This window comes from Trametes versicolor, assembly GCF_000271585.1.
Source record: "Trametes versicolor FP-101664 SS1 unplaced genomic scaffold TRAVEscaffold_5, whole genome shotgun sequence".
Lineage (NCBI taxonomy): Eukaryota > Fungi > Basidiomycota > Agaricomycetes > Polyporales > Polyporaceae > Trametes > Trametes versicolor.
This window is the reverse complement of record NW_007360325.1, coordinates 1,562,236-1,581,381: the sequence shown is the minus strand read 5'-3', so window position 1 is coordinate 1,581,381 and position 19,146 is coordinate 1,562,236. Positions and strand designations below refer to the sequence as shown.

The following is a 19,146-nucleotide window of genomic DNA, read 5'->3' as shown; positions in this document are numbered from 1 at the left end:
GTGACACCGGCCACGTGGGTGTGGCTAGGAGCCCCGGAAGCGCGATTTGGCCAGAAGCGGCCGCCTCGACCGTCTTGTGCTCGTCCACCACTCGGTCTTCACGTTCCGCTGCATCCTGTCTATCAACCACCATCACCACCTACGAACATGGACGTCGACCCGCCTCACGCTCTCCAGCAACAGCAGCCGTACGCTATCTTGCGTATCAAGCGGAAGCGCAATGAGGAGCCTTTGGACGCGCTCGGTGAGTGAGGACGGTGGCTCCAGCCCCTTGTACTTTTACTCACGATGGACTCGGCGCGACTGCAGTCATGGACTCTGCGCCTCGCCGAAAGAGGTCAAAGGGAGGCCTGAACATCTTCCAATACGCGGGCACGGTGGAACAGGCAGCGTGGAATGACGAGCAGCAGAAGAAGGCTCTTGAGGTGCGTTCTGTGGCTACCTCGTAAAGGGGGCACTAACTAATCTGGACGGTAGAAACGACTGGCTGGCCTGGCGCGAGATTCTACACAGAAGAAGCCCGAGGATGCGAATGCTCCTGCGCCTGCTGCGGCACCCGCACCCGCTACTCCTGCAGCCACCCCCGCCTCACCCGTGAAGCCCCCACACACTTCTACACATTCAGCCATGCGTCAACATTACGGAACCCCGAAAAAGACATACACGATCGTTCCCCAAGACCAAGTACCACAGGCGGAGTATGCCCGGAAACACAACGCTACTGCACCGTACGTGGTAGCGCCGCCATATAAAGCAGATACATGCTGAACGATACCCCATAGACCAAAGATATACTCTTCGAAGGAAATGCAAGAGATGAAGCGCGGTGCGGCGTTCAAGATGTACGACGCGGTCCCTTCGTCTTCGTCCGGGAATATCGCACCTAGCGAAACCGACAAGGAGATCGAGAAGTTCCTTCCCATGCTCAAAGACTATCTCAATGGTGAGTCTTGTCCCGCGCGCCACGGGATACCCATAACTCAACAAATTGTAACAGTGAACGACATCCCGCTGCCCTCGCCGTCAGAGGCGGAGACGAACGGGGATATCATGGACGAAGACTACGTCTTCGACGTCTTCTATCACCGCCCGACCACATTCCAAGAATTGTATGAGCCGGGTGCATCTACGAACATCGCCAAGCTGTGAGTCAGCTCATCTACCTGTACGTGGGCCCTGACACTCATGGACGAGACAGCACCGGACTCCCTTCGGAGCTGAGCGGCTTGTTGGGGGAAGACGATTCAGACGAGGAGTACTCTGACGAGGACGACGAGGATTCCAACGGTAACTCTTACGCTCACCCACTCTGCTGCGGGGAACTAATCGCGTGCCGCAGCCGAGGATTGGTACACAAACGACTATCCCGAGGAGGAGGACCCTGTGAGCAGTGACGGGAGTGGTGAGTAATAAATCCTTTCATAACCTGAAAACGCGCTCAACAATAATGGCACATAGACGAGTTCCACGAGGACTCTGACGCGGAGGGTGTCATGCACGACGGCGAACGCGACATGACGTCGTACCGCAACGTGATGACGCTCTAGAGACCAGACTGAGAGGGACTCGTCGTAAGTTTCATGCTCCTGGTTCACCGGCGAAGAGGGTGTCGGTCGGAAGTGGTACGTACGCACAACAATGTATTTCTATATCACGCAATGGAATTCGCCGTGTTCGTTTGACACGCTGATGTGGTCGAGCAAAAGCAAAGGAGATGCGAGCATAAATTGAGAAGCATGATATATAACAACATAGTGACAGCATAGCGAAAGCATAAGCGTGTACGTAAGGGTATATGTAACTAGGACTATATCTACACTGATCTACACTAGGGGGATGCGACTGCTGAGCTACAAGTGAGTCGATACACATTACAGGATAAGTACGGCAACGGCGCGAAGAGTTCTGCCCATCTTCGAAGTCCAGGGGTTCGATGCGCTCAATGCATGGTTCATGAGATGCGGTGGTGATGATATGGTGATGTGGTGGTGAGTGTATGCAGATAGTGTGGCTAGCATTGGGCTGGCCAGAATATGCGGGAGGTTACCGGATAGCGAAGAAACGCTGCACAGTGTGCAATACGTCCCAGCACCGCCGCTTCCCCGCAGCCCTGCTGCTCATCCGCGGGGGCGAGCGCGGAGGACTTGGGTCCCGTATGGGCTCGTCGGGTGCGTTCTCGGGGTCGTAGACGACCCACTCGTCGCAGGCCCCGTCGTTCGCAGTGACGAAGCTGTCTGCGTCGACGTCTGTGTCCATATCGTCCGCGTGCTCCCCAGAGAGCGTGTGCGCCGATGACGCCCACGAGGCGGTGGAGTCGCGTCTCCCAGCATCCTCCTGCGGGGCTCTTGCCATATGCGCGAAGGGGGACGCGAGCAAGTCGGAGGGCTGGGAGGGGTACGCGGCCTGCCCTGACTCAAGCGGGTTGGCGGCGCTGTGGGCTGAGAAGCGCACGTAGATGCGCTGCCGCTTGCGCTCCTTCGGCCCGCCACGCCGCACTCTCTTGCGTTGTGGGAGCGAGGCGTCGTCTGGGTCTTCCGTGTCTTCCGCGTCATCGTCGTCTTCGTGCACGGCGGCGCTCCGGCGGCGCTTGCGGGGGGCAGGGGGTGGGCTCCAGGGGGAGTCGAAGTTGGATCCGGGCGAGCGCATGGGTGTGGCCGGGGGCAGGAATAGGGAGGCGTCGATGGGAAGTGGGGAGCCGGATCTTGAGGATAAAGGGGAGTGGTGTGAGGAGAGCTCTGGCATGTGCGAAGATGATGAGGACCCTAATGAGGGCGAAGATATGGATGAGGACGAGGACGCAAACGCGGATGTGGAGGAAGAGGAAGAGGACGCGTTCGGGTCCGGTGGGGGCCATGATGGAGCGCGCGGGGACGACGTGCTGGATAGTTCAAACGGATCATCGAGAAGAATCCCGTTGTCATCGTCGTCGGCAGATGCAGACGATGAGGACACGTCCGTCGGGAATTCGCGCGCCTTCTCGATCTGACGCAGGCTGACGAACTGCAGCGGGGGCGAGTACGCTGTCGTCGCAGGGGACGGCGCGTCATCCTCTTCCTCACTCGGCGCATTATCCTCTTCCTCACTCGGCGCGTCATCCTCTTCCTCACTCGGCGCGTCATCCTCTTCCTCACCCGACGGGCCCCCGCCAGCGGCCCCGAGGAGAAGCATCTCTGCCCACCCGCCGGTCGAGGCGACCGCATAGTCCGGGGGGAGCCATCCTCCCCATCCCGGTCGAATCCCCCTCGACCCCCACAGCCCGCCCAGCCCGCTCAAGAATTCGCTCAGCGGCGCCCACTCTGGTCCCCTGCCCGCGGGACGGTCCAGGTCCGGCAGCTCTGCGGCGCTCGGGTCTTCAAGCATGTCCTCCGCGAACTCCGTGCGCGACGCGTGCATCCGCAGCCGGAGGTCTGCCGCCTCTTGTAAGAGTTGGCGGCCCTCAGGCGACTGCCTCCAGCGCACGTCTGTGAAGATGATGCCTTCTACGCGTATGAGGTACGCGGTGAGCGACGCGAGGGCGCGGTCGTTGAGAATGAAGCGCGGCTGGCAGCGGGTGTAAACAGGACCCCGAGTCGGGGGGACGAGAAGCGCTTGTTGGCGATGCGCTGCAGCGATCTGCTCGCGCGTGTTAAGATACAACGTGCGAAGAGAGGGAAGAGGGGACTCACAATCGCGGCGACGGTGCGGGCGGAGGCCTCAGGGAGGAAGAAGCACATCCTGCATAACACCTGCTCGAGCATGTCCGCATGCGCCGAGAGTGTCCGCACCCGCTTGATGGCTTCTTCCCGGATGCTGACAGGCAACGTAAATGTACGTAGCGCGGCGACAGCTGTCGCAGCGGAAAGCAAGGGGTGGATCGTTAGTATTATGCGGTGAACAATGAGAGACAGGGGGAGGGAGATACAGGACAGCAGTTCGTCCCGGCTGGAGGGGATCGAAAGCGTAAGAAGATAGACGTACTATGCGTGCATTCATACATGACGCGCTGCATCCAGCAGCTCGCCTGTCCCGCCGTCAACGGCTGGCCAGACTGAGGGTGAAGGATCGGAGGGGCGGTAGTGTTCATTGCAGGTGAGTGTGGACGTGAACGTGAACGTGAACGAGAGGTGAAGGGGCCGGCCTTGTGGGAGCTCGCCGTCCGCGTCCGTGCGCGTACTTATCCACGCCCTCGCGCGCGTACAAAGACAATTGCGCGGCCACGCGGGCGCGTCACAACCGCGGGGAAGCGATATATCATTGCTCGCGAAGTGTTCTGGGCGGGGGCAGCGTGTCCGCGGGGCAGGTGGGGTGAAGGCGCTTCCGGATCGGGAGGGGGAAACAAAAAGGATGGGCGCTTGCGGGTCGCCTGGTAGACGCGATGGTCGACGGCCGTGACCGCGCTTGGGGGACGAAAAGTCAATGAAGGGCGTGTCAAATACGGTTCACAATAGGACGAATGTGTGAGTTCGCACGGGGAGTCAATGTGCACTCTCCGGGAACGTTTGAGTAGTGTACTAGTGTCACGGTTGTGGTTACGACGATGCATATCGTGGAGTTTACTTTACTATTGTGTCCCGACGCTTTGGAAGTTGTGCGGCTCGGTAATGTACACTTCGGCAGGAACACTGAGGATGAAAGTGTACGCTGGAGGATGTGACTTCCAGCGGAAGTCTCAGAGGTCGCCTGCGACATCGACCAAGGCCTGGGGCTCTTGATGGCCGGCTGGTATATGGAGTGCGGGAGCTCCGCATGACGCCCTATCTTTCGATACCAAGTTGAGCCTCTGCACAAGCTCCGGGTCGAGAGGTGGAAAGCGCATGGTCGCTAGATTAGGGCACGGAACGTCGCCCGCCGCTCCTTCCACCATGGGCGGCCGTAGGGCGTCCACGACGCTCGAGGCGAGGTGGGCATCTTGCAGCTCCAGTATGCTGACTCGTGGAAGGAGGGCGAGCAGTAGCGCAGGTTCGCACCAAGATGCCCACGCCCGTTGACTGCGTACGACGAGCTCGCGCACGGATGGCGCGACGCCGGATCCCTGTGCAAAGGCCGTAACTGCCTGCGCGAGCGCCGCCTTGGTCGCGCCGCCCGTTCCGAGCTCTAAGCAGAAGGAGGATGTTGAGCCCAAATCGGATAGGGACAGTGTCAGCATGGTGAACGACATGTCGATCGTAAGCCGCGTTCGCATGTCGTCCGCATGGAAGATCGCGGGCGCGAAGTCGAGCTGGTCCAATAGCCGGCGCGCGTCCAGCCCGTACAGGCGTATGGATGCCCCAACTGGTACCGCGAGGTGCGCGAGGAAAAGGCGGAGGAGGGGAACCGAACAAACTGGGCCGCGGCAGTCGCCGATCTCTAGGGTTTGCAGACAGGGGAGGGCGATCGACGTGGAAGCGTCAGGTGAAGGCGAGTTACGCAGGTGAAGGTCGGAAGGAAGTCCGCGCAAGGAGATACGCTCTAACGACGGTGCCCCTCCTAGCAGCGCGAAAAGGTCAGACAGCGCCCACTCGACGGGTGTAGTTTCCCAGACGAGCGTGAACACAGTGAGAGACTGGAAGGAATTTGAGGGTATGAAGGGGACGTCATGCAGCTCCAGCGTTGCGAGTTTCGGAGCCATCCCGCTCCAGAGTTCGGCGACAGGCGTGAGGGCAGCAGGAGCTTCTGAGCCGCTATACCTCGCCCGGCACCGAATCGCAGCGTGCTTGAGCTTCGGCGCGGGAGAAGCGAGGAACTCGGACGCCAATCGGGCAGTAGGGACGTTCTGCAGGCCGCATAGCCGTAGTTCCGCGATGTCGTCCGCGTCGTGGGCGAGAATGTTTGAAAGTACGGTGCTGGCGTGCGTACCATCTAGGTACACGTTTAGAAGGGCGCGTCGTGCTCGGGCGCGGAACACACCCGTCGCTGTATGTGTTGGAGACGACTCGCATATAGTCGACCAGAGAGAGGACGCATCGAGCGCGATCGCCCGCCAACGACGACAGACTTGTGTTAGCGGGGGGAGGTCATACGTGTGTCGTGCAGAAGACGGCGCCATGAACCCATGGGTTGGAAGGCTGCTGGGGACCAGGGAAAATATGTGACCTAATATTTCGGGCGGGAGCCTGTCGACGGAGCAGCGTGTGTTTATGGCTTCTTGTACGAGCGCATGGGCAAGATGCAAGGATTCTTGCAGCATCCGTAGCTATCATAGAGGCATTAGTTCGTCAATGAGAGCGGATAGTACTGAAGCGAGGAAACGCATACAGTCTCAATGCTATCCCAGGAAAACGGTTTTCAGCTCAAGAAACCGTGGGACGTCGCACTGCACACTCACCTCATAGAGAACCGTTGCTGAGAGATATCATCAACGAGACCCCGCAGCGCGTCGCATGGCGCAGGACGATGGGCGAAGGAGGTCATGCTGTAGGCGCTGATGGCAGGAGGGCAAGCTGGTATGGCATCGACGCGACAGATTTCCAAACGCGTTCCCGCCCGTTCTTGTTATATGCGGCTACCCGAGCGTCTGCAGAACTACACCGCGGGGTATACGTACGATCGCGGGCGGGTGAAACGCGGTCCCATCGCGCGCGTCCGGCCGCGGACGGGGTGGCGGCCTTGTTGTTGCAATTCGCGGGCAACGCGGCGGGTGCCGATATTGGCTGGTACCTTCCATCTTGACGTGGGTATGCCGCGGGCTGAGTCGCGTACAATTTTGCGGTGCGAACGACGCGGAATCTCAGGCATGAGGGACCCTGAGCCGCAGCGGGTGGCGGCTGTCGAGGCGTCTTCTGTAGCCTCATGTCGCAGGGCGTTGTGATGTCAAGCCTCAAGGTCTGCATAGGTTGAGATATCGCCGAAGTGTTCGGTGACATAGCGGTCAAGACATGCGATGGGCGGTACGAGGCGGTACGTATACGATGAGGTATTGAGACAAGATGCACTGGGCGCTCAAACCTCTTGCAAAGCGCGCGCGTTGACTTGCCGTAATCATTGAGGTGATCCCTCGCGCGAACTCCGAGGACATGATTATAATACTACACTGGTATTCTAGATAGCGAAATTTATAACAACACTTACGCCTTGAGTTACGCAGGACTCGGAGGGCGGCTCGACCGGTGGTATAGCTGCCAGTACCACTAGTAACGGCGGCGGGCAAGCACCTGCCATCAGTCTAGCACATTATATCAGCCTGATGTACCTCGCGTCTCAGAGCGGAGCGGGTCGCTGATAGCGCAGTGGAAATGTTCAATTTCTCGTTGAGAGCAGACGGCGACAAGTATACAAGGCGCTTCACAGTACTGATGGCGGGCGCCTCATGCGGCAGGCCAGCAACTTGCGAGTATGTATTATTCAAAAGTTCGGACCACCTTTGCCAAGCAACTTTGACACGCGCTAGTACCCGGAGTACGACTATACATAAACACTGGATCTGGTTTCGTGGTAAAATTCTGTGTCCCTAAAATCATGATGTTTGACTACTACTACTTCTCTTCCAATCGGAGCGGTGTGAGTGGCAAATGCGGGTCCGGCATCGTGCCGCTATGGGCGTATTCTACTGACGTGGGGACAGTTTCAGAGCCCTCAGACATGATAGTAGAACCTTCTTCCCATGAGCGATATGCAGGAGGAAGTCTGCCAGACCCCGAGCGAGCTAGTGGGATCAAAACACCGGCGTCAGTATGGCGCGAGCCTTCCTGGCCTGACGCCGTGACGTCGCTCTGCACGGGGGCACCAGGACGCTCGCTCCAAGCAGAGCGGAGGGAAGAAGACATCGGTCCCTGCAGTGTAGAGTCGAGCCACATGTCTGTGTCTGCACGGCCGGTGGCCATTCAGTAAAACGATGGATATGATTGCCAGTATGGCGACGACGTACCTGTACGTTCGTAACCGTAACCCGATCTCGCGACGGCCATGGAAGGGCTGGTATCGAAGATGCTACTTCCTCGGCTGATGCTGTCGTACGTATTGGGTCCGCTGCGTTCATGAGCTCTCGTGCCACCTCTTCGGGCATGACATCGCCGCCACACCAATAGACCGACGGTGACACCTGCAATGACTGCAAGTCCCGCAATGGCGCTCCCGATGATCACGGGCAGGTGGGATGATGAGCTCGATGATGCGCCGTTACTGGGACTGACAGTGGGGGCACCCTGCGCTGAAGACGACGCAAGAGCGAAAGTTGCCTGCATGAGTGTCAGCGACACCGGCCGTACTTGCGGCAAACAGCCTCAATGCTAGGATCTACTGACCACCAGAGACGATGTGTCCGTTTGAGTGTTGGGACCTGCAGAGACGTCTTGGAGAGCATCTGGGAGGCCACTGGGTGAACTTTGAATTGACGGTTGTGTTGTGGTTTCAGGAGGGAGTGAAAGGGGGCCTGCAGGGATCATGGTGCTTGATGTAGACGGACTCGCAGGCGTGGTAATCGACGTTGGCGCGGGGTTCAAGTTGGAGGTTGTACCCAGCGGTGCGTTCAGTTTGACGTCCGTTGATGCACCCGGTAGCGTCTGAGTACTTGTTGAGGTCCGGATAGACGTTGAGGTCGGTGATTTGGGTTCAGCGCAATGAGTGAATGTTTGGTTATTGTTCGCAGCGTGTGTGCGTTCCGCATTTTCGCTCATCCACACACTGTTGAGTTGCTCCAGGTGAGTTCCTGAGGTGTGCTCAAAGCATGATTAAAAACCCACTAGAACCTATAGCAGCGGCGGTAATTAGTTACTTTGTTCCGGCGCCATGAATACCGAAAGAAAGAGCGTACCAGGAACCATCCGCCCAGCCACCGTATAGGAAGTCATCCAGCCTGATACCCTCGTTACAGACAGAGGATTGAATATCCGAAGGTAAGCTTTGCTCAGCAACTCATGATTAATACTGCAAACCGGAAGCATCAACACAAACCGTGCTAGAAACTCACGATTGGCCCGTTCCGGCACCACAAGTGCCAAGGTAGGTGGTGTATGTCCCGGGAGCTATGGAAATAGTGAGCGGTATGTTCGACGCAAATGACAGGATGAACGTACGCGCATCATAGCCGGACCCGGTCAGTACATCCTGCTGACAGCTATCCAGAGATGAGAAGGCTGTCCGACATCCGCAGGGGCTGGTGAGCAGCACATTTGAACGTACTTCAAGCACAACATGCTCAGCTGGAATGCTATCATGTTGCAACAGCATGCCGCTGGAGGCGCATACGCATGATATATAAACATATGTTTCGGGCTGAATGGCAACTGGAACAGGACTTACAGACTTGATCGTCGCACATATCCCCCGGTGTCTTGGTTTTGAGGGCTGGAACATTGTCTAGAATCAGAATAGGTCAACGTTGCATTCCCACAAACGATATCATCGCGGAAAACAATACCCACAATCGTTGTTGCAAATCCGACGCAACTTCTGATACGTGGTACCTACACCCGGGTCGTTAGCAGTAATCTTAAATACCCGCAATGATATACGCACAAGGAGTTTCTCCTACTACACTGGTATACCAGTCAAGCCGGCTGCTTGCGCAGGTCGTAAAGTCGGCGGCCCAGGTATGAACCACGAGGAAACATATCGCTGCTAGTGGACAGAACCAAGAATGCAGGTGTCCATTCCGCACGACCATTGACAATGCTGAGCTTTGGGTAAGGCGAGCTGTGAAAGCGAGGACGTGGGCTCAGTGGGGAGTCGGATTGTTGGGAGGGCGGACAACGAAAGGAGGGTTCGGAGGTACCTCAGGACCACTAGTAGGCTTTAGTGTCAGTCATGAGCGGGGGTATACAGCCCGGGCGCGTCGCCGAGGAAGCATTAAACGACATGCTCCACGCTGGGAGCTCCGATTCATCTCGTAACTGTTGATGCCCACCGCCGCCCTGTCAGAAGAATGGTCACAGAAAGCAGATTAGCGCTGTTTCATACTGCAAAATTCTCTTCTGAGTAGGGTCTATGACTTACAAGTCCAAACAGGCCGTATGCCGCAGGGCTCGGATCGTCTCAGAATTCATGCGGCGTTGACTGGGCATCAGTACTACTCATTGTGACTTGATTCCATCGCTGCCATGCTGAGTCTGGTCTGCTCGCGTCTGTGGTCAACAGAGGAGAAGAAGCCGTAAGTTGTGGAGCATAGCAAGAGACACCAAGGGATCTTTGAGGAAGGTTGTATACTCGAAGCGCAAAATTTGGACAGCACTAGGCCATGCGACTGCGAGTGCCCTATTCAACGAGCAGCGGCAAGAAGCAAATGAGCGATTTTCGAATTGGTGGGTAGGAATAGCGGCTTACACCTTCTGCTGCGGTGCGGCGCCGCGGCGGGAGAGGTCACAGCCAGTCCGCCAGGACCTGCCGCCATGCGGTACTTACTCTGGAGGCTCGGGGGCATCTGCATCGTTCACGGCCTCAGTACTAAATTACTCGTCGTAGTCGCACTGTTTTGAACGTTTTCAATTCGCGGTGATATGGGCAACAGCTAAGATAGAGGTCAACATGAAGGCGAAAGGGCAATTAGAGCTATTTCGCAACGGGCGATTTTGCGTGGGGTAGTACCAATCAGGAGTGGAGCAAGGCCAAAGTCCATGCGAGAGACGTCTGGAGCAAGGCCAAACGAGCTCCACCCGAGGCAGGACAAACGCGTTGCGAAACAGCTCTATTGTCATAGATACGTCGTAGAATCAATGTAAGTATGCGCAAGTACCGCCGTGCGCGAGACTCGTTTCCACAAGTTCAAACTCAGACGTTCCCACGGTAGATCCCGCGCCGACGGCGACCCGCGCGCCTCTGAGTAGTACGGTCCTGCTGGGATCCGCTGCAGTACCGGTACTACGCACGACCCACTGCAACGACAAGCAGTCTGCAAGCCTGCATCCGCTCACTAGATGCCACGGAGCGCGAAACATTCCTGGAAGAGGCCTCGTCTGTTTCCCCTGCCTCTATCCCGTCACTGCTGGTGACTCGAGCGAAGTGGTCCTTCGAAAGTGCGAGGTCTATGTCTGAAAATCTGTGTCTGCGCGCCTACGCGCCTCTTGCTTTCACCGGACAAACCTGCGCTTCTATCAATTTAGTCAGCCCACTGGTCGAAAACAAGAACCTCCCAAGTCCCGATGGCTTCGCGAAGTGCCTAAAAAAAGACGAGACAGAATTGTCCGGAAGACCTGAAACAAAGTACTGCTGGTATTTTGAGGACGTATGCCCAATGAGTCCATCTAGTCATATGTGAGTAAGTGGTATGTGTACTTTGCGGTACTCATGACTTTGACGTGTATTTTTAGATTGGCTAAAGACACATAGAGCGGCCAGTATATCCCACTTCTGGTCTACGGACCCCATATGGCCTTCCGCCGACTTTACCTATCCGAATACAGCACCGTTGCGCTTGGCGCAATGTCGCATATAAGCAACTTCGATGCAGTAGAAGTAGTGGCTTATCGCAAGATTAATACCTCCTACTAAGCGCAGCAAAAGCACCCCTAATACCAGCGGACCGGTCCACCACATGTCTCAATTTTTTCGGCCGAGAAGCCCCGACTTCCGATAGCGGAACGCAGAACATACGGCTCTTCCGTCTTCTGCATACGATTCCAGGCGAGTCGCCGCCGGCATGCCCATGCCGGCAAGATGTTCGCACTGCACGCTGCTTTACGTCCCGGGCGGCGGGCTCATATATACATCAGGCGACTCATGATAACTCGCCCCCATATAACTCGCCGGTGACTCGCAGGGCACTCCTCGGCCAGTGAAAGCACACCCACGTCCACGTCTGCGTCTCACCATGGTCAACCAAACGCCAGACGTCCGTCAAGACGCTCACTCGTCGCCAAAATCGGCCGTCGTGCCTGACATCGAACATGCTGTCGTCGCGGACGACCCTAGAGCGTGGTCAAAAGCCCGGAAGGTACGTGGAACACTGTTTTGTCTAACGAAGTTCTCAGCGTCTGACATGGGCTAATATCCATTTCCGCCACAACAGCTGGTTGTAGTCGCGACCGTCTCTGCGGCGAGCATGATCGCCGGCCTGGGCGGGAACATATACAATCGTGAGCAGGAGTTGACGCCGGGGCCTCGCTGGCCCGCCAATCGTAGGTTGGGAAATTCATCTCCCGCGTGCGCGTAGCCGCGATTTCCCAGATCGAGGAACAGCTGCACGCATCGAGCGGGGCGATCAGCCTCAGCTTGTCGCTGTTCATCCTCATCCAAGGCGGCGTGCCCTTGCTATGGAGCGCGCTGAGCGAGTTCTGGGGGCGGAAGGTGCGTCATGTGCACGACTCTGGGTCAAGGGCTGGAGTTCACTGATGCTCGTGGTAGAGGGTCTACCTGCTGTCCACAGCGTTGTGCACGATCGGGTGCATAGTGGCTGCGTTGTCGAAGACCATTGGCGTCCTCATTGGCATGAGATGTATTCAAGCCGTGGGGTGAGCTGTTCTACGTCCGTGCTGCCGTCGTCTCGATACTCATATTTCACAAGTTCGAGCGCAGTTATCTCTCTGGGCGCGGCAACATTAGCAGACATATACGAGCCTAGCCAACGCGGCACCATGATGGGTCTGTACTACAGGTAAGTTTCCTCGCGCCACTGCTGATTTGCACAGTCCCTGATCGCCCATCCGCCCACAGCGCGCCCTTGCTTGGACCGTCCCTCGGCCCCATCCTCGGCGGTGTCCTCACCCAGGGCTTCAACTGGCGCGCGACGTTCTGGTTCCTCGCGATCTTCGTCGGCGTCTGCTTCCTGCTCTTCATCCCCTTCAAGGACACCTTCCGGCGCGAGCGCAGCCTCGTGTACCAGGCCGCGCTCAAGCGGCGCATCGCGCACGACTCCGCGAAGGCGTCCGAGGCGTCCAGTCTCTCGCAGATCACTGCGGTGTCGCGCATCGTGCCGGAGGCCGAGATTGCGCGAGGAGAGGGTGCGAAGGAAGGGAAGGACGCGATCGAGACGCTCGCTCGGGACATTGACTTGGAGAAGCAGGTGCAGGCGGCCGCGCGCATCGACGCGGAGGCGCTCGCGCCGGTGGACGAGATCAAGTTGTCGCTCGCGGACGTGAACCCGGTGAAGCCGATTGTGCATGTGCTGAGGCGCATGAACAACCTGACCATCCTCACCGCATCAGGTGAGTACCGGTTATCTTAGGCGGGACCTCGACGTTGCGATTGAATAATGAACACGTACAATAGGCCTCATCTTCGCGTTCAGCTACTCGATCTCGTACACATGTTCGCGGACACTTGCGAACAAGTACGGATACAACGCGCTGCAGATCGGCCTGGTTCTCCTCGCCTTTGGAGTTGGTGAGTACATGAGGGGTCGCTTCCAAGGTTGGAATGCTTACGCACGTCTGGATAGGCTCATTGTTTGGAAGCGTTCTTGGTGGTCGCTACTCGGACCACGTCTTCAGGAAGTTGAAGGCACGAAATGGCGGTACAAGCCAAGCCGAGGTGAGCTGTACTCCGGTGTACGACGCATACATCCACTAAACTCGCGCATATATCCACTTAGATGCGCCTGGAAAGCACTATGGTCCCCATGCTCTTCCTCCCGCCCTCCGTCATCGCTTACGGCTGGGTGTGCGAGCGCCATGTCAGCGTCGCGGCTATCTGCGTAATGCTCTTCCTCGCCGGTTTCTTCTCTATGTACGTGCTTTTCCTGTGCAACACTATGACGCTACTAAAGCCTGGCGGTTGCCTCTCCAGCTGCATCTACTCTAGTACACTCGCATATATCGTAGACGCCAACGTCGGCCGCTCCTCCTCCGCTGTAGCGACCAACAGCGCGTTCCGTGGTCTCTTCGCGTTCATTGCCTCAGAAGTCGCTGTCCCATTACAGGTACGTTTCACGGCGTCTTCTATAATCAACGGGTTGCTGACGACTATCCAGGACGCCATAGGGGACGGAGGCCTGTATTCAGTTTGGACTGGGCTGGCGATCCTGGCCGAGCTGCTCATCCTCCTTGTCTGGTGGAAGGGCGGCGCGTGGCGACAGAAGTGGGAGCTCAAGGAACGCGGCCTCTCGCCATCCTGATCGCTACACCCAAAACTACCCTCATCATCCTTTAGTAACGTCCCTCTCTTACGTTCTCATCTCTTCACTCCACGGAACTTCCACGATCTGCGTTTGCATGACCTCCATAGACGACAATGTATTCTCCCCACACCGTAGAATAGATATAATAGAAGATGTTCTCCCGGACGACGCATCCTTCATCTTCCATGCCGTATCACTCTGCCATCGCTGCTCCTTCACTCTTGCCCGCCCATCAGCCGGGCCATGTCCGTCTTGTAGTTGTCAACGGGGACTGCGGGGTGCGCCTCGTCCGAGTTTTGCATGATGTTCACAGGCAGCCCTCCAGGGAGTCCTCGCTAAACGGCAGTTCAGCGCGCGTTGCACGCGGGAGGTGCAGACGGACTCACCTTCAAGTGCAAGTCTGGGTTCGGTTTACGTGTCTCACTGGATGCGAGGGGCTGAATTTTTGTCACGGCCGACTCAGATTTGGGGACATTGAGCCCCGCGCCGATTTCGTTGCCGGCAGGCATCGCGTGAACGGTGATGGCGCCGTGGAAGAGCGCAACGGCGAGGATCTGGAAGTAGGAAAGCTGCATGATGGTACTGGGCGGCCGGGGTGGTAGTCTGTGGCGGGAGAAGAAAAAGACGGGACGTAGGTGGCGGAGAGGAGTAGGGTGTGGTGGGACACAGAGTTGGTTTGCGCGACGGTGTGTATCCCTGCGGCTGACGATCGTCAGCTCCCCCGACGATCGCCGCCGCCGGAGGCGAACATGAGCTGGTCCCGAACAACGACCCGATCTTCGTGAGTGGCCAGTGAATATTTAATAATAAAGGTCAACGCTGGGCACTGGGAGCGTTGCGTCAATCTTCCTGCAATATTACAGCTGGTCCGGAAAGAGATGAGACAGGTGACAGAACTTTTCGGGTCCCGAGCAGGTTTGCACCTTCCGACGCATCTTCCAAGCCATAAGCGCCCGTGCTCTTGCAGCATATCGTTTTGTCAAAGGTTTTCGTCGCTGAGCATCAGTTCTTGATTTTTTATCGAGTATGCTCCATGTTTTTGACGTCCTCTATTTTTCATGGAGGTGTTCGTTCAAAACTGAAGCACGTAGCGCAGTCGGAAGGAGTCTTCAAGTTGGCCTTGACGGGCCCTTTCCGTGCTCACTCCAGCTAGAACAGAGGTTTTAAAATTCTGAAATTTGTAGAAGGGTACAATACGAGCTTTTGTAAGGTATTGAGAGTGTTTAATTCCTCGTTATCGCACATGATATGCTATGACAACCTCGAAAGGCCGCAAGGGTGTGGGCGCCTATGGCTCGGAAGATAGCCTCAGAAGACTTGCTGGACCCTTTGTGACATCTCTTGCGAAAAAAGGTTCTGTTACCTGTCTCATCGTTCGAATTCCGGACCAGCTGTGATGTTCTCCGTTCCGGGATGCCGTAGCCATCAAGTACTTCGCGAACGAGGTGAACGGGCGAAAAGCGGTGTCCTTGAGCAACCGCAGGCCAGCTAACCGAGAGTGTCATAATCCGCGAAGTTCGGACCTCGCGGGTGTTGAGTTTAGGAAGCACGCCGGCTTCTACAGGGTACAAAAATTGTCTTGGCCTCTGATTCAAACCTCGCGAGACATTGATCTCACGAGGACCATGAGGGGCCAGGGGATAGAAGAAAGAAGGTTAACGCTCACAGCTGTTCTCAGATCGATAGGGCCCCGGAAAAAAATCACGGACAGCAGTTTCAGGCGGCGACGCGGGGAGGACGCGGATGTACACGCCTAGGTGCGTGTACTTCTACGCGGGGCTCGCGACCTGCTAACCGCCCTACACGATGCGTCGCCGCTGCGTCTGGGCGCGAATGCCTCTGTGTGTGTTTTTCCACGGGGGCCTATCGATTTGAGAACAACTGGGATTGCGTAACAGTACAGGTTTCAAAAGTCGGCACAGCCGCTGCCGGGTGTCGATCTGCCGGACCACCATCATCTCTCGGACTCTCCAGCAGCCCCTCTCCTGCCGGAGCGCTTTCGATCATGGGCGCACCTACGCTCGCATATATAGGTCCTGAGTTGTCAGGGCGCTAAGGTTGGACCTCATTTCACATCGGACAACTAGTAGGTGCACCTGCGCTGCTCAGAGTTCCTCGTGAGTCGCAAATCACCAACAACTAACCGGACCCCCTCTTACACAGCACGCTCACGTGTCGAAGGTATATAGCTCAGTCAGCATGGAATCAGGGGATGGTGTACCTCAGTACGAGGGAAACGGGACATCCTCAACGAGCAGCACCCGAGTCTCGCTCGAGCGTTCCGTCGAAACCGAGCGCTCCAGGTCATCCTCGCCTTCGGCAGCTTCCTCTGGTGAGGATTCAGCAGCACGCAGCGCAAAGAAGTTGCGGATCGACCTCGCACCCGATCAGCCCTTGACGGCAGACGGGAAACCTCGCGCTCGCGTCTACGTAGCATGCCAGGGGTGGTAAGTTTCATCTCATCTGCCCAGCCTGACAAAGCTAACCACACACTTTCTGTTGCTCAGCCGTAGTCGAAAAGTTCGATGCGATGGCGCGAAGCCTGTTTGTTTCAATTGCCGTCGTCGCGATCCGAACATCGTGGTCTGTAACTACGACCAAGCGCCCAAACGGCGCGGACAAGACAAAGTGCCCGGAACACGGATCCGCTCTTCTGCAGGCAGCCGTAAACCCCGGCCATCGCGGCGAATTACAGTGGAGGGTGGTGCTAGCGCCGCCGATAACATACACAATTCCCTGCTACAGGTGCGCACGATCATCTTAGCAGCTATAATGCTGTCGCTCATCCTGCCGTGTTTACCAGAACGCGATTGAGGACTTTGACCCGGCCTCTTTCGAACCGAGCCAGGTCGATCTGTATGCGCTTCCCGACCCTCCCGGCGACACTGAGGAGCAAGAGCCTCCGGAGGACGCCACCGAATCCCTCTCCTCCGAGCCCAGTGTGCAGTTCACGCGCGAGACATGGTGGGACAGCCTCCTCACGCTCTATGCTCTCGAGGACGACGGCAGCAATCTCCAGGTCGCATCTCTCACGGCCTCACAGCGCAACACCTCAACGCTGCGTATATTCAACGACATTCGCTGCCTCTTCCGGACGTCCGTTTACTGGGGGAGTTTTATCCACCTACAGCGGTTCTTCGAGACCATTCTTAATCCGATCCGCCGGCCGACGATTCAGCCAGGCCTGATCCTAGGCATGCTCGCTATGGGCACGTTCGTACAGAGCTGCGAGCTGCGACGAGGGGTCAAAGGCCGCACTCGTGCACTGAAGTTGGTCGACCAAGCGCACGCGGCCATCCAAGCGAGCCTCAGCGCAAACTGGATCGATATTGGGCTGATACAGGCAGCATGGGTGGGCTCCAAACAATGTGCTTGGCGCGATGTGCTGACGACCAACCACTTATAGTTCCTCGCGTTCTTCGAGATGCAGGCTCACCCATCGCAATCGTATGACCGCAATCGCTCGGCATTCGTCCTGCTTGATTCTCTGATCCGCTTGTTTTCTCTTACCACACTCGACGCCGACCTCCCGGGCTCCCAGTTCTCCCTCTTTGCTATGCACGATGACACCTCGGCACTCGCGGCGACCTTGGACATCGAGCCAAGTCTGACAGCTCATCCACCCGAACAAACCTACGCTAAATTTGCGCCCGTCCCGCTATTGCGTCCGACCGTACCTGGGCTCACCGGCGTAGCAGGTGCCGGATGCAACTGCGCCCAGTTCACGATCGGACGGCAGTGGCCCGCGGTGGTCGAGGTGGCGCCGCTCTGGGACGGGACGGTGATGTGGCCTGCAGGCGTGACAGAGGGCGAGGTGCAGCGGGAGGAGTGTCGCCGCCTCGTCTGGTCGAGCGTCATGCTCGCCGCCGGCCATAACTCATACACGTCCGCGAGCGCGGAACTCGACCTCGCGGATCTGTCCATCAAGCACTACGACAACGTACGTCCCGTCCCCGCTGCTGTGCCCTCTGCCCTTTCCCTCTTCCCTCCACGTCCTTCCCTGTCTGACCGACCGGCCTGCACGCATATACAGTTCGCGCTGCTTCTGCCCGGGGAGGTTCTGGCGCGCTCCGGCACGCCCGTGGCGCAGCACGACATCTGGGCGCTGTACCTGCGCGCGATGCTGCTCTGGCACACGGGGCTGCGCATGCGGTCCGACCGCGCCATGCCGGACCTGCAGCGCGCGCAGTTCGCGATCGACGCGTGGCTCGAGGCGGACGCCGTTGAGGCCGCGCTGGGCATGCATACGTGCAACCTTGAGAGCCGCCTTGCGTACCAGGCGCGCGAGTTCATCTTCAAGTGCGTCGTTGTCTTCATTTGACCGTGTGCGTGTGGCGGGGAGCTGACTTTGTGCGCGATGGTAGCGCGCGGATGTGCATCTCGTCGGATTTTCAGCGGTACCTGCCCCATGTCTCTTCGTGCGTATCTGAGGGCCGCCTGCGAACCGCGCGTGGGCTCATACTGTATTTGATAGGGAGAGAAGCAGCTTGCTGTATCGCCAGAAGTGCGAAGCATGGCGTAGGTTCATCTGTTGCCGCTCGTACGTGCCCCCTTCTAACCGGCTCCCGGGCGACCGAACAGTGCGAGGACAAATGGCCGTCACGCAGTTCCTCTGGGACTGCTTGCATACGAACCCGGCGAACGAGCTAGGAACGCGCTCGTTCCTGGTGTACTGGTTCATGGGTCATGTCACTAGGTAAGCGCAGTGTTGATCGATATGATGGCCGTGCGTCTCTGACGATGTACGTTTTCGATGCAGGGCATTGACCCTGTGGGAGAATGACCGCGGGATGACGCTCGCCCTTGACGCTGCGAAGGTGTTTGTACTCCCGCTCGAGTACTTGATGCAACTCTGGCCTTGTCCTAGTACGTTTCCCGCCTTCTACTTGATACATACGGGACTATGGCTTACCCACATGCGACTCGGGCAGGACAACGGGAGAAGTGGCAGAGGTTGCGCTATACGCTCGTTGACACTTGCCTGAAAGCCGGTGTTGCACCTCCGGCCCCAGCGTTTCCGCCGCCACCTCCACAGTCAGGGCTGTGCGCTCCTGAGGCCTGAGGCCTGAAGCCTGAAGCCTAAGGGCGCGCTAGAGCACCTATGACTGGTAAGCTCGCCCTTTGCGCCGAAGGTCATTTTCTTTTAGCCAAAATGCCCAGACAAAAATGCGGGAGGTCTGACAGCCCAACTTCGAGAGGTTTGC

The 19,146-nt window shown here is 57.5% G+C and overlaps 7 protein-coding genes across 7 annotated transcripts; 3 read left to right on the top strand and 4 right to left on the bottom strand.

Annotated features, from left to right (window-relative positions):
* Nucleotides 1-147: 147 nt before the first annotated feature.
* On the top strand, nt 148-1,683 carry TRAVEDRAFT_71579 (uncharacterized protein; the record flags this gene model as incomplete). Its single annotated transcript, XM_008039654.1, has 8 exons — nt 148-244; nt 310-425; nt 478-728; nt 783-943; nt 998-1,145; nt 1,199-1,287; nt 1,340-1,402; nt 1,459-1,683. The coding sequence occupies 8 exons, from the start codon at nt 148-150 to the stop codon at nt 1,545-1,547; spliced, it is 1,014 nt and encodes a 337-aa protein (XP_008037845.1). The 3' UTR covers nt 1,548-1,683.
* A 149-nt stretch (nt 1,684-1,832) lies between these two features.
* Nucleotides 1,833-4,101, bottom strand: TRAVEDRAFT_71578 (uncharacterized protein). Its single transcript, XM_008039653.1, has 3 exons — nt 3,958-4,101; nt 3,666-3,826; nt 1,833-3,612 (listed from the first exon to the last, which is right to left on the bottom strand). Exons 1-3 carry the CDS (start codon nt 4,061-4,063, stop codon nt 2,044-2,046), a joined length of 1,836 nt encoding a protein of 611 aa, XP_008037844.1. The 5' UTR covers nt 4,064-4,101; the 3' UTR covers nt 1,833-2,043.
* Nucleotides 4,102-4,317: 216 nt separating this feature from the next.
* On the bottom strand, nt 4,318-6,369 carry TRAVEDRAFT_71577 (uncharacterized protein; the record flags this gene model as incomplete). Its single annotated transcript, XM_008039652.1, has 3 exons — nt 4,318-6,151; nt 6,214-6,223; nt 6,284-6,369. The coding sequence occupies 3 exons, from the start codon at nt 6,367-6,369 to the stop codon at nt 4,649-4,651; spliced, it is 1,599 nt and encodes a 532-aa protein (XP_008037843.1). The 3' UTR covers nt 4,318-4,648.
* A 1,814-nt stretch (nt 6,370-8,183) lies between these two features.
* On the bottom strand, nt 8,184-9,559 carry TRAVEDRAFT_121939 (uncharacterized protein; the record flags this gene model as incomplete). Its single annotated transcript, XM_008039651.1, has 7 exons — nt 8,184-8,577; nt 8,708-8,807; nt 8,886-9,010; nt 9,076-9,127; nt 9,196-9,252; nt 9,318-9,359; nt 9,412-9,559. The coding sequence occupies 7 exons, from the start codon at nt 9,557-9,559 to the stop codon at nt 8,184-8,186; spliced, it is 918 nt and encodes a 305-aa protein (XP_008037842.1).
* Nucleotides 9,560-11,698: 2,139 nt separating this feature from the next.
* Nucleotides 11,699-13,939, top strand: TRAVEDRAFT_19917 (MFS general substrate transporter; the record flags this gene model as incomplete). Its single annotated transcript, XM_008038978.1, has 10 exons — nt 11,699-11,821; nt 11,897-12,005; nt 12,041-12,174; nt 12,232-12,338; nt 12,392-12,481; nt 12,541-13,031; nt 13,096-13,209; nt 13,265-13,356; nt 13,418-13,551; nt 13,612-13,939. The coding sequence occupies 10 exons, from the start codon at nt 11,699-11,701 to the stop codon at nt 13,937-13,939; spliced, it is 1,722 nt and encodes a 573-aa protein (XP_008037169.1).
* A 218-nt stretch (nt 13,940-14,157) lies between these two features.
* Nucleotides 14,158-14,517, bottom strand: TRAVEDRAFT_46846 (uncharacterized protein; the record flags this gene model as incomplete). Its single annotated transcript, XM_008039228.1, has 2 exons — nt 14,158-14,277; nt 14,329-14,517. 2 exons carry the CDS (start codon nt 14,515-14,517, stop codon nt 14,158-14,160), a joined length of 309 nt encoding a protein of 102 aa, XP_008037419.1.
* Nucleotides 14,518-16,141: 1,624 nt separating this feature from the next.
* Nucleotides 16,142-19,004, top strand: TRAVEDRAFT_36904 (uncharacterized protein; the record flags this gene model as incomplete). Its single annotated transcript, XM_008039105.1, has 10 exons — nt 16,142-16,389; nt 16,450-16,687; nt 16,746-17,294; nt 17,349-17,882; nt 17,976-18,241; nt 18,307-18,360; nt 18,417-18,460; nt 18,524-18,638; nt 18,702-18,808; nt 18,874-19,004. The coding sequence occupies 10 exons, from the start codon at nt 16,142-16,144 to the stop codon at nt 19,002-19,004; spliced, it is 2,286 nt and encodes a 761-aa protein (XP_008037296.1).
* Nucleotides 19,005-19,146: the final 142 nt, after the last annotated feature.

Excerpts from the sequence above, each read along its gene's own strand:
- TRAVEDRAFT_71578 (XM_008039653.1), bottom strand. The coding sequence starts at position 4,063 with ATGAACACTACCGCCCCTCCGATCCTTCACCCTCAGTCTGGCCAGCCG. Across the intron at positions 3,827-3,957 it reads CATGTATGAATGCACGCATA|CTGTCGCCGCGCTACGTACA; the intron begins GTACGTCTATCT and ends CCGCTGCGACAG. Across the intron at positions 3,613-3,665 it reads CCCGCACCGTCGCCGCGATT|ATCGCTGCAGCGCATCGCCA; the intron begins GTGAGTCCCCTC and ends ACGCGCGAGCAG.